The sequence below is a fragment of the Orycteropus afer genome, unplaced genomic scaffold (genome assembly GCF_000298275.1).
Source record: "Orycteropus afer afer isolate SDZICR_OR568_19922 unplaced genomic scaffold, OryAfe1.0 scaffold00020, whole genome shotgun sequence".
Lineage (NCBI taxonomy): Eukaryota > Metazoa > Chordata > Mammalia > Tubulidentata > Orycteropodidae > Orycteropus > Orycteropus afer.
The window spans coordinates 10464159-10476786 of record NW_006921607.1 but is presented as its reverse complement, the minus strand read 5'-3'; the positions used below and the strand labels follow the sequence as shown (position 1 = coordinate 10476786).

Genomic DNA, 12628 nt, shown 5'->3' with positions numbered 1-12628 from the left:
TACAGTGAGTGATATGAAGAGTTATTGCTCAAGGGGTGCTGAGTTTCTGTGAAGGGTGATCAAAATAATTGAAACAGGTGATGGCTGCACAACATGGTGGATACACTGTCATTGAATTGTACATGTAAAAATGGTCAAAATGGCAAATGCTTTGTTGTATGTATCTTGCTACAATATTTTAAAACATGCACATCTGGCCACATCACTTTCTGGTTAAAAATTCTCCAATGACTGAATGGGTTGACTTTGATAAAACCCAGTCAAGGTCAACAGGTTCCCTCTGCCTCTCCACCCACACATTCTCCCACTCACTCCCCTGGTTGCTCACACATACTTGTTTCATTTCTGATTCTCAAGCACATCTTGCTATTTCCTGCCTCAAGTCCTTCCTCTTGGAAATTCGGATTAGTTTTTCATCCTTTAGGTCTCAGCTCAAATGTCACCTCCTTCCAGAGCCTTCCCTGACCACCCCATAGGGAAGTGTTACCACTGCTCTCCTGCCAACACTTATTTTCAATCATGCACCTGGTTTCATTTTCTTCAGAGTTGAAATTTCCTTGTACATCTGATGTTAACATAGGTAAATACTTGAGCACTTAAACATAAGCACTTTTCATACGTTAACTTGTGAGGTGGTACGCTGCTTAATGCATATCAACTGGCTCTCCAAAGCAAAATGCCCTAATTTGTAGTGTTTGCTGATTCTGTAAACACTACCACCAGGGCGGATTACAAACTACCAACCAGTCACTGAATGCCTATTTGAGGCGAGTGGCATACATTTTCAGTATTTATGCCAAGAGTTTGTGGTAAGTAATCTCAAGAGCACACATAAAACTGTGAAACTAATAAAATAATGATGAAATAATGAGTTTTGGGTATTCATTGCCTTCGTTAATATAATTTAAATGTAAACTTATATCTCTTAATTTTTGATATTGGTTGTGTTTTAATAACCGACTAGCAAAATCTCTATACACATTTTTCAACCGTCTAAAGTAAGCCTGTACCAGCCAACTCCAGTACAATTCAAGGTTATAAAGCTAGTAAGTTTGTCTACTACTCCAAAATATGTACTCAGAATACAATATAACACCATAGCATAAAACTGGAGTTCAATAAACAATTGCAGAATAAATGAATGAATCAATTTTAAGGGAAACATTTTACAAGAAATAGACACATAACAGTGAACTAGCTTTTAAATTCGCACACAATTCCAGGAAGAAAATTGTTCTCCATCCGCTTTCAGCTCTATTAGCTCCCGCGCGGCTTCACACTTCACCAATTTTCGAAGGCGGCGTCACCAAATAGTTTAAAAAAACTTGAGCCGCCGCGCTTCCCGTCGTCCCGGCCGGCCTCGCCGCAATGCTTCCTGGGAATGTTAGTCTCCCAGTGTGGGTGCTTTAGCAGCAGCTGCGGCTGGCGCCGAACCGCAGGACTACAGGAGGTGGGGCGTAGGCTGCGAGGCTGTTCCGCCTCGCTTTTTCCTCCCCGCCTGCGCGCCCGCCCCAGCTATCATGGCGGCTCCCTTGGCCCTGGTGCTGGTGGTAGCTGTGACCGTGCGGGCGGCCTTGTTCCGGTCCAGCCTCGCCGAGTTCATTTCTGAGCGGGTGGAGGTGGTGTCCCCACTTAGCTCTTGGAAGAGAGGTGAGGCCACTGGCTCGAGTAGGCGGCCAGGCCCCGCTTGTGCTGTCTCTCCTTCTGTGAATGGGAGGCTGGAGCAGCGGCCTCAAGCGTGCGATTTTGAGGGAACTGATCCCCAACTGGGGTCATTAGCGAGGGCGGGGCTGCTGAGGGGAGAGTGTGTGGGGCGGGATTGTGAGGCGAAGGTTCTGGGGGCCAAACCACCTGAGGGGTGGGGCTCTGAGGGGGCGTGTCCCGTTGAGGGTCCAGAGTTTAGGGGCGTGGCCCATGGAAGGATTGGTTTGGAGGAGGTGGTTCTGGGTGGAGTGGGATTTTCAGAGGTGGTTGGTATTTGACGCGGAATCGCCAATCCCTGAGATAGGGGATGAGATGCGAGTCCGGCCGGGTTGAAGGGGACAAGGCTTACCTAAACTAGGGAAGTATGATGAATGTGTTTAGCCAACTCTTCTCACTCTGGAGTTTGCAATGCAGTTTTTCCTGTTGTTCCTTATTTCTTTAAATTCTTCATCAAACATTGTTTTATACTAGTATTTACAATGAGACACAGCTTGGGTTGGAGGAGCCACAGGCTGGTGGGGAAACATACAAGCAGATAGAATCATGTAACAAAAGTGTACTTCCTGTGTCCACCCGGTTCTTTCTTGGCGTCATTGACCCTGAATAAACTGTCTCTTCCAGTTTCCTAAAGATGCAGAATTTGAGCTGACTCTTGAAGGATGTAGGGCTGGGAAAAGGAGATTAGATGGAAGGGGAGTTCTAGGTAGCAGAAGATAAACAGGATAAAGAAGTGTTCAAGGACGGGAAACATCTGCCTGGTGTAAGTGAGTAATTGGGTGGGGTTATGTTGGAGCCAGAATTAGAAACTCAAAACAAACAAATAAAACCCAAAAAACTTTTTACTTAAGTATAATACACGTAGGAGCTCTGATAGTGTAGTGCCTAAGGCACTTGACTGCTAACCAGAAGGCTGGTGGTTCAAACCCACCAGCCGCTCCTTGGAAGGAAGGTTGAACAATCTACTTCTGTACTGATACTGCCTCAGAAACCCATAGAAAGGGTCGCTGTGGTCCGACTCCACAGCACTTAACAACAACAACATAATATACATGCAATGCATATGTAATGAGTGTAGAGTTCAATGAATTTTTGTACTGAACATGAGCAGGTCAAGAATCAGAACATTACCAGCACCCCAGAAGTCCCCTTCATGTCATTGAATTTTGATGTTATCCTATAGTCCTTTTGGAATGGGGGATGGCTTATTAAATGGGTGTTTTATGAATAGAGCTAAGGTCTTTTAAATAATATATTGGTAAGCCTTTTATATTGTTGTTGTTGTTATGTGCCATCAAGTCGGCCCCAACTCATAGTGAGCCCTCCTTGGGTTTCTGAGGCAGTATCACTACAGAAGTAGATTGCCAACCTTCCTTCCGAGGAGTGGCTGGTGGGTTTGAACTGCCAGCCTTCTGGTTAGCAGTCAAGTGTCTTAGGCACTATGCTACCAGAGCTCCTAGCCTTTTATATGCTCTTTCTCATTTAATCTTCACAGTAATTCTGTGAGATAGATACTGTTATTTTTTCCATTTTACAGTCTAGGAAACTGAGATTTAGAGAAATAAGCGGCTTGCCCAGGTTTCTCAGTAATTCATACTAAGAGATTGGACTTGATATCTTTGAATATAATTATTTACTGGACTGAAATTAAACCACTTTATTCCTGCTTTCTTCTGGGTACCAGAAAACCTAAGGCAGTGTTAGGCACTCCTCTCTCTATTAAGAGTACTGCTGTTGGGTGCCGTTTAGTCGATTCCAACTCACAGTGACTCCATGTGACGGAGTAGAATTGCCCTATAGGGTTTTCTTGGCTGTAATGTCGATGGAAGCAGGTTGCCAGGGCTTTCTCTAGCAGAGCTGCTGGATGAATTTGAACTGCCAGCCTTTTGTTTGTACACCCAGGAACTCTTATATACCCTTATTAGCCCCATTTTATAGATGAGAAAATTGATATACAGAGAGATTAAGTCATCTGCCCAAGGTCACATAACTAGTAATGTCTTAAGTGAAGAGCTGGCAGGGTTTGGGTATGGCTGTTCCATTAGGGTCCATTCTGTACCATCTTGTATAGAAGTCTGTTAGTAATAATGGAACCTTTTTGCTATATTTTGGTCTTCGGCCTTTGACCTCAAAGGTTAGGAATTAGTATGGATTTAATTTCTTGAGTTTAGGGCAGAGCTCAAGCTATTGGTGCTTATCTGGAAACCCATCTCTAATGAGAGTCAAGGTCAGGTCAGTAGCAACACTTCTGATACCACTACTTTTTTTTTTTTTTAAATCTTTTATTGTATAATAACATATAGAATCAGAAAACTACACAGAACAAATGTACTGCTCAGTGAATTATAAAGTGAACATTTGTAGCCATCATCCAAGTCAAAAATCAGAACTTTCCTACCCATTCCAGAAGCCTCTTCCATTTGCTCCATCCTAGCTATTGCCCTCTCCCTTTCTCATAAGTAACCATTTTCCTGACTTTTAAGTAATGATGTCTGCATTTTAAAAAAGTTTAATCACACAATGAATATTCCTAAACACTGTAGTTTAGTCTTTCCCTTAAACAATGTTTTTATGTCTTTTAAATCTCTTAAAAATATGGTCTCTGTCCATCTCTGTCTCTTTCTTTCCTTTAGTATTTTTCTGTTGAAAAACCCAGACCATTTGACTTGTAGAGTCTCTTTTCCTGACTGTATATTCATGGTACAGTTCGACATGTTCCTCTGCTCTCTGCATTGCCTGCAGGTTTGTAGCTGGATCCAGAGACTGGATACTACTACCTTTTTTGTAAACTTTGAAATAAATTTAGACTTACAGGAGAGTTGCGAAGACAGTACGGAGAGATCCCATGTATACTTCATCAATTTCCCTTAATGTTAACATCTTACATAACTGTAGTAAAATGATCAGAATTGAAAGAATAACATTGATATAGTTGTTGTTGTTATGTGCTGTTGAGTTGGCCCCGACTCATAGTGACCCCTCCTTGGGTTTCCGAGGCAGTATCACTACAGAAGTAGATTGCCCCATCTTCCTTCCGAGGAATGGCTGGTGGGTTTGAACCTGCAGCCTTCTGGTTAGCAGTCAAGTGCCTTTAGGTACTATGCTACCCCAGAGCTCCTCATTGATATAGTACTGTTAATTAAACTATAGTTACTTGGATTTTACCAGTTTTTTTTCACTGTTGTCCTTTTTCTGTTCCCATTTTGCGTATACTGTCATATCTCCTTATCTTCTCTGATCTGGGACAATTCTACAGCCCTTCCTTCTCTTTTATGACTTTGACACTTTTGAAGAGTGCTTGTCAGATAATTTTGTAGACTTATTCTTCAAATTGGGTTTGTCTGATATTTTCTTATGGTTAGATTGAGGTAACTGATTTTGGGGAAGAGTATCACTGAGATGATGTACCCTTCTCAGTGTAATATATTAGGAGGAGCTCTGGTAGCATAGTGCCTAAAGGCACTTGACTGCTAACCTAATGTTGGTCATTAGGTCTCATTTAGTTGATTGTTTTAAGGAGTATATACTGGTGGGTGATACTGTTTTCGAGGTGCACATGCTCGTGGGTGATGTTATTGATTTTATGAGCCACTCTGTCTTTTGACTGATAGATGACCCCAGGGAATGGTTTGAGTTTCAAGTTCAAAGGATGCCCCAGGGCAATAGTCTTCTGAGTTCCTCTGCTCTTACTGGTTCAGTAAGTCTGGCCTCTTTTAGGCATTTGAATTTTGTTTCACAATTTTTTTCCTCCCATTCTCTCCAGAACCATCTTTTGTGTCCCTATTCAGAATGGTTGCCAATAGTAGCCAGGCACCATCTAGTTTTCTAGTCTCAATGTAGGTAAAGTCATGGTTTATGTAGACTACTGTCCTATAGACTAATTTCCTCTTTGAGTCTTTGGTTTCCTTCTTTCTCTTTTGCTCCAGATGTATAGAGATCCATAGTTGTGTCTTAGATGGCTGGTCACAAGCTTTTAAGACCCTAGATACTACTCACCAAACGAGGGTGTAGAACATTATCTTTATGAGCTATTTATGCCAGTTGACCAAGTTTCCCCCCAAGACTGTGGTCCTAAACTCTCAAACCCAGTAACCCAATCCCGTGAGGTGTTGATTTTGTCTAGGAAATATTCATAACTGGTTTGGTTTGGGTGCCTTCTGTGTGCTTTATTTTATAATATGAATATTTATGCAGCATACACAAACATGGATATGCATGTCCCTATAGAAACACTTATACATGCATACCCATATATTCATATGTGTTTACCTGTACATATAGAAGTGTATGTATTTGCCTATATAGCCACACATAGTTTTTGGTTGTTATTACTGTTTTTTCAAAAGTGTATAAGTTGTCACTTTTACCATAATTGTTCCTTATTCTTGTGTACTTCTTAATATCATCTTTTACCTTGGTCAAGTTGTACTGACTTCACGCTTACTAACCATTGCTTCCCAAATCCAAACCAAACTCATTGCCATCAGCTCGATTCGACTCATAGTGACCCCTCCTTGGGTTTCTGAGGTGGTACCATTACAGAAGTAGATTGCCCAGTCTTCCTTCCGAGAAGTGGCTGGTGGATTTGAACCACCAGCTTTCTGGTTAGCAGTCAAATGCCTTAGGCACTGTGCCACCAGTGCTCCCACTGTTGCTTTACTTATCACCAAAACTAGCAAGTGACTACTACCTAGAAAGTGATTCCCCCTCCTACATCCTTCCCATCCCTGTTAACCATCAAAGAATGTTGCTTTCTGTATGTATACCTATTCTTCTACTTTTATAATAGATCATACAGTATTTGTCCTTTTGTGATTGACTTATTTCACTTAGCATAATGTCCTCCAGATTCATCCACATTATAGTATATTTTGAGAATTAACATTATCCTTTATGGCTACCTAGTGTTTCATTGTGTGTATGTACCATAGTTTTTTTATTCATTCATCTGTTGATAGGCAGTTAAATTATTTCTGTATTCCTGCTGTTGTGCGTAATGCTGCAATAGGTGTGCATATGTTTGTGCCAGTATTAGTTCTCTAGGGCATACACCAAGGAGCTCTGGTGGTACAGTGCATAAGGCATTTGACGGCTAACCGGAAAGTCAGCAGTTAAAACCCACCAGTGACTCTGTGGAAGGAAGATGGGGCAATATACGTCTGTAAAGATTTATAGCCTTGGAAACTCAATGGTGGTTGCTTTGAGTCAGAATCAACTTCATGGCAGTGAATTTGAGGATATACATCTAGGAGTAGGATTGCTGGATCTTTATCTAGCTTTTTGAGAAAGTGCCATACCATTTTCCATAGTGGTTGAACCAGTTTAGGATCCCACCAGTAGCAGAGCAGGGTTCCAATCTCCCTGTAACTTCACCAGCATTTGTTGTTTTCTGTTTTTTTGATCAGTGCTATTTTTGTAGGGAAAAGATGGTATTTCGTTGTAGTTTTGATTTACATCTCTCTGATGGCTAATGATTGTGAACATCCTTTCATGTGTTTGTTGGCCTTGAATATCCTCTTTTGTGAAATGTTTGTTCTTCATTCCTTTGCCATTGATTCGTTGGAATGTTTTTGTAAGGAAAAGTTGTCTCTTCTTCCCCATTTATTTATTTATGTATTCATTTATCTGTATTACTATGAGCTCTGGTAGCATAGTAGCTAAGGCACTTGACTAGCTAACCAGAAGGCTGGCGGTTCAAACCCACCAGCCACTCCTCGAAAGGAAGGTTGGGCAATCCTACTTCCGTAGTGATACTGCCTCGGAAACCCAAGGAGGGGTCGCTATGAGTCGGGTCCGACTCGACGGCACATAACAACAACAACAACTATGGACTTGCAGATATTTATTTTATTCTTTAGGTTCTAATCTAATGCTTTATTTTGTTGCTCAAATTGTTTCAACTTTGGCCATTAGAACTTCTTTCAGGTTGACTCTTTTATCCTTTTGACATGTCTACTTCACTTTTTATTTATTTATTTATATCACTTTCTCTAACCAAAAGATGCTCCAGGTTTATGTTATATATATCTTGGCCCTGACTTGGAAGCTACCACTTCTCCAAGGAGCCTTAGTTCCATTTATTGTAGAATGTTCTTTAAAAACCGAGATCTAAGTGCTGAGTATACTCACTCACTGCTAATGGAATGACACTTCTTCTTAGGCCCTCTCAGCTAGAAATATAATGCTGTCTGTGGTGTAGTGAATTTTACTTAATATGACTCTTCTAGCCATAGTCTTTTCACTGGCCAGTTCTTTGAGAAGTGGATGGCCCCTTCATTCTTCCAAGTCTGTCTTAGTCTGGAAACTCCACTGAAACCTGTCCACCATGGGTGACCCTACTTATATTTGAAATATCGATGGCATAACCTCCAGCCTCATAGTAACACATAAGCAAGCAGCATCATGATAAAGGGAGAAAAGATTGAAGTTGTCAAAGATTTCATATTACTTGGTTCCACAATCAATACCAATGGAAGCAGCAATCAGGAAATCAGATAACATATTGCACTGGACAAATCGGCTGCAAAAAACCTCTTTAAAGTGCTTAAAGAGAAGAGTTGTCTCTTTGAAGGCTCAGGTGCGCTTAACCCAAGCCATGGTATTTTCAGTTGCCTCAGATGCATGTGAAATCTGGACAGTGAATAAGGACGACCAAAGAAGAGTTGGTGCTTTTGAGTTGTGGTGTTGGTGAAGAGTACTGGAAGTAATGGACTGCCAAAAGAACAAACAAATCTGTCCTGGAGGAAGTACAGCCGGAATGCTCATTGGAAGCAAGAATGGCCAGACCTTCTCTCACCTACTTTGGTGATGTTGTCAGAAGGGACCATTCCCTGGAGAGGGATATCATGCTTGGTAAAGTGGAGGGTCAGAGAAAAAGGGGAAGGCTCTCAATGAGATGGAGTAACACAGTGGCTGCAACGATGGGCTCAGGTGTAGAAGGACTGGCACAGGACTGGGCAGTGTTTCATTCTGTTGTACATAGGGCCACTATGAGTTGGAGCCGACTCGACAGCATCTACAGCAGCCATAGTCTTTATAATGCCCACCAAATGACTGTGTGGGACTATGTACATGTGAGGTGCATGTGGCCCAACAAGGGGATCGGATAGCTTTCTAAATGTGTAAATAAGGTACATGGCACCCTTGTGGGGGTGGGACTGTGTAAATAATGTGTATATAGCCCTAACATGGGGACTGGTCAGTTTTGCCATTCTGCTGAGAAAAAAATGAGCCATCTTAGAGGCAGGAAGGGGGAATCTCCCTACCATCAAGAGAGAAGAAGAAGCAGGAGTAGAGTGTATCCTTGGACCTGAGACCTGCGCTGGACCTTCTCAACCCAAGAGATAAAGAGCTGTAACATTTTGCTAAGATGGCAGAGAGACGGTAGCAGCAGAGACAGCAGAACCAAGAGACCACCATGAGATGGAGCAATGGGCCTTCTGGCCCATGGAGCAAGAAAGTGCAGTGCCTTTGGGCAGGAGGTTTCCTGGGGAAGTGTGGTATACCTATCCACAGAGTTAAAAGAGCTTTGTAACACTTGCCCAAGCAGGGCAGAGGCTAGGCCAAGACACTAAGTGCCAAAGAGAGGCATGCCTGTGGTCACAACCAAGGAGAGGCTGTCCTGATCAAAGAAGTGTATCCTGAGCATTCCTGAACGTGAATTGTAACCTGTTGCTTCCCTGATAAACCCCTTAATCATGAGTATTGTCTATAAGTTCTGCGTGGGCATTGCAATGAAATATCAAAGTAGAGAGTGCAGTGGGAGGGATGATTGATGTCAGAATTGGTGGAAGGGTTGGAGTGTGGCAGCATGTCTGACCTGTACCTCATAAGAATCAGCCTTAGGCTGTTGATGTTGTTCTAGATCCACTTTCACCCTTGTGAAGTTAGAGGAGGTCACATGATGCTGTTGCCATGCCATTTTTGCAATACTGCTACTTTTGAACAAGCTGAATGCATGTCCTATTTGATATGCTATTGTTGTGTATTGCTGAGTTGATTCTGACTCATAACAACTCTGTAGGACAGAGTAGAACTGCCCCATAGGGTTTCTAAGGCTGTAATCTTTACTGAAGCAGGTTGCTGCATATTTCTCCCCTGGAGTTGCTGTTGTTGTCATGTGCCATAGAGTCAGCCCCGACTCATAGCGACCCCTCCTTAGGTTTCCGAGGCGGTATTACTATAGAAGTAGATTGTCCAACTTTCTTTCCGAGGAGTGGCTGGGGGTTTGAACGTCAGCCTTCTGGTTAGCAGTCAAGTGCCTTAGGCACTACACTATGAGAGCTCCCCCTGGAGTGGCTACTAGGATCAAATCATTGACCTTTCAGTTAACAACCAAGTCCTTATCCACTGCAACACCAGGGCTCTTTCTATTTAATATAGGAATCTCAAAGGCCAAGTTTCTCTTGTAATGGATTATATGCTTTTATTACCACTTTTAGGAAAAGTATACCAAGGTGACTAAATCAGAATATATACTTTATGGAATTCTTACCAGTTAAGAGTTGAAAGACTTAAAATTAGAAATCAACAATTGGAATATTAAGGAAAAAGAAAGCAAACACATGTAAGCTAAATACCACTCTCCTTAAAAACTACTGGGTAATAGAAGAAATAAAAAATTCCTTGAATCAAACAAGAATGAAAACATGACATACCAAAATCTCTGGGGGATACCAAAAGCAGTGTGCTCAGAGAGCAATTATAGCAGTAAATACACACATTGGAAAAAAAAAAAGGCATAGCTAAAATCAACATCTTAACCCAGTATCTCCAACAATTAGAAAAAGATCAGGATAAAAACAAAAACAAACAAACAAACAAACAAAAAAACATGCCATAGTCACTAGAAGAAAAGAAATAATAAATATTCAAGCAGAAGTAAATGAAACCAAAAACAAAAACAATAGAAAGAATTATCAAGACTAGAAGTTGGTTCTTTGAAAAGATTAATGAAATTGACAAACCACTGACAAATTTAACAAAGGAAAAGAAGGAGAAGATGCAAGTAACATGAATAAGAAATGAAATGGACAACATAACAGAACCAACCAAAATAAGAAGGATAGTATCAGGATACTATGAAGAACTGTAACAAGTTTGAAAACCTGGAAGAAATGGACAGATTTCTAGAAACACACTACTTAAACTAACATACACTGAGGTAGAAAATTTAAACAGACCCATAACAAAAGAAAAAATTGAAGAGTCATAAAACAAACAAACAAACTCCCAACAACAAAAAAAAATCCCAGCTCAGACTGCTTCACTGGAGAATTCTTCCAAACATTCATGGAAGAGCTGACACCAATCATAATCAAACTATTCTAGAACACAGAAAAGGGTAGACTACTCCCAAATTCATTTTATGAAGCAAGCATAACACTGATATAAAAACCAAAGAAAGATTCCACTAGAAAAGAAAACTACAGACCAATATCCCTCATGATTATAGATGTAACAAACTTCGGCAAAATTCTAGCCAATAGACTCCAACAACATATCAAAAAAGTAATACATCATGACCAGGTGGATTCATACCAGGTATGCCTGTATCATTCAACATTAGAAAAACAATGTAATCCATCATATAAGTAAAGTAAAGGAAAAGAACCACATTATCATGTCAATTGATGCAAAAAAATGCATTTAATAAAACCCACCACCCCACTCCTGATAAAAAACACAATGCACAATAGGTATAGAAGAGAAATTCCTCAACATAATAAAAGGCATATACGCCCAATGTCATGAAGTAAAATGTGTATGAATCATTGAATGTAAAAATGTAAAAAATTTTGCTTTGTAAAATTTCACACAAATCACAAATCACACAAAAAAGTTTTTTTTTTATATATATGAATACCCTCAAAACCAACAGCCAACATTATTGTTGAGAGAGACACTGAAAGCATTCCCCTTGTGAACAGGAACCAGATAAAGATGCCCTTTGTGATCACTTCTATTCCACATTGTATTGGAAGCCCTAGCTAGGGCAATAGGCAAGAAAGAGAAATAAAAGGTATCCATATTGGTAAGGAAGAAGTACAGTGATCCTTATTTGCAGATGATGTGATTCTATGCATAGGAAATCCCAGAGACTCGGCAAGAAAAGTACTGGAAATAATTGAAAGATTCAGTATAGTGGCAGGATACAGGATCAACATACAAAAAATAGTTGGCTTCTTCTACATCAATGGGGATCTCTGAAAAGGAAATAAGGACAACAATATCATTTATACCAGCTACCAAAAGATAAAATACTTAGGAGTGGACCTTACCAGAGACAAAAAAGACCTATACAAAGAAAACTATAAAACACTACTACAAGAAACTATGAGATCTACATAAATGGAAGAACATACCATGTTCATCGTTAGAAGATGGAACATTGTAAAAATGTCAGTGCTGCCTAAAGCAATCTATAGATTCAGTGCAATCCGGGTCCAGATTCCATCAGCATTCTTTAAGGACATGGAGAAACCAATCACTAATTTTATATGGAAAGGAAAGAGACCTTGGATAAACAAAGCACTACTGAACGCAGCCCACTTTTATTTCTGTTTGATGCGAATTCACATAATTTAAAATGAAACATCAAGAAGTGTGTTGATAAAATAGTTAAATTTTATATGATTTTATCTAAGAGAAAAAGTGTAAATGATAAAACAACCCAGTAGAGCTTTTAAATAATGAAGTCCAGAGTATGTAATTGCAAGATCCACATTTTAAAAGGCTTATTTTCAAGGTTTTTTTTTTTTTTTTTAATCATATGTTTATTTCTTTTTAAAGGTCTTCAAACATTTAATAGGACCTAAAGTTATTGGATGACAAACAACAACAAAGTTATTTTAGGAGCTCTGGTAGCATAGTGCCTAAGGCACTTGACTGCTAACCAGAAGGCTGGAGGTTCAAACCCACCAGCCAC

General features: G+C 40.4%; 1 protein-coding gene across 1 annotated transcript in view; it reads left to right on the top strand.

The window, feature by feature from the left end:
• The first annotated feature begins 1520 nt into the window (after nucleotides 1-1520).
• Nucleotides 1521-12628, top strand: part of PIGU (phosphatidylinositol glycan anchor biosynthesis class U) — a 163262-nt gene continuing 152154 nt past the window's right edge. Inside the window, exon 1 of the mRNA XM_007934579.2 lies at nucleotides 1521-1650. Coding sequence (XP_007932770.1) covers nucleotides 1521-1650 — 130 coding nt within the window. The remainder of the gene's footprint in view (nucleotides 1651-12628) is intronic.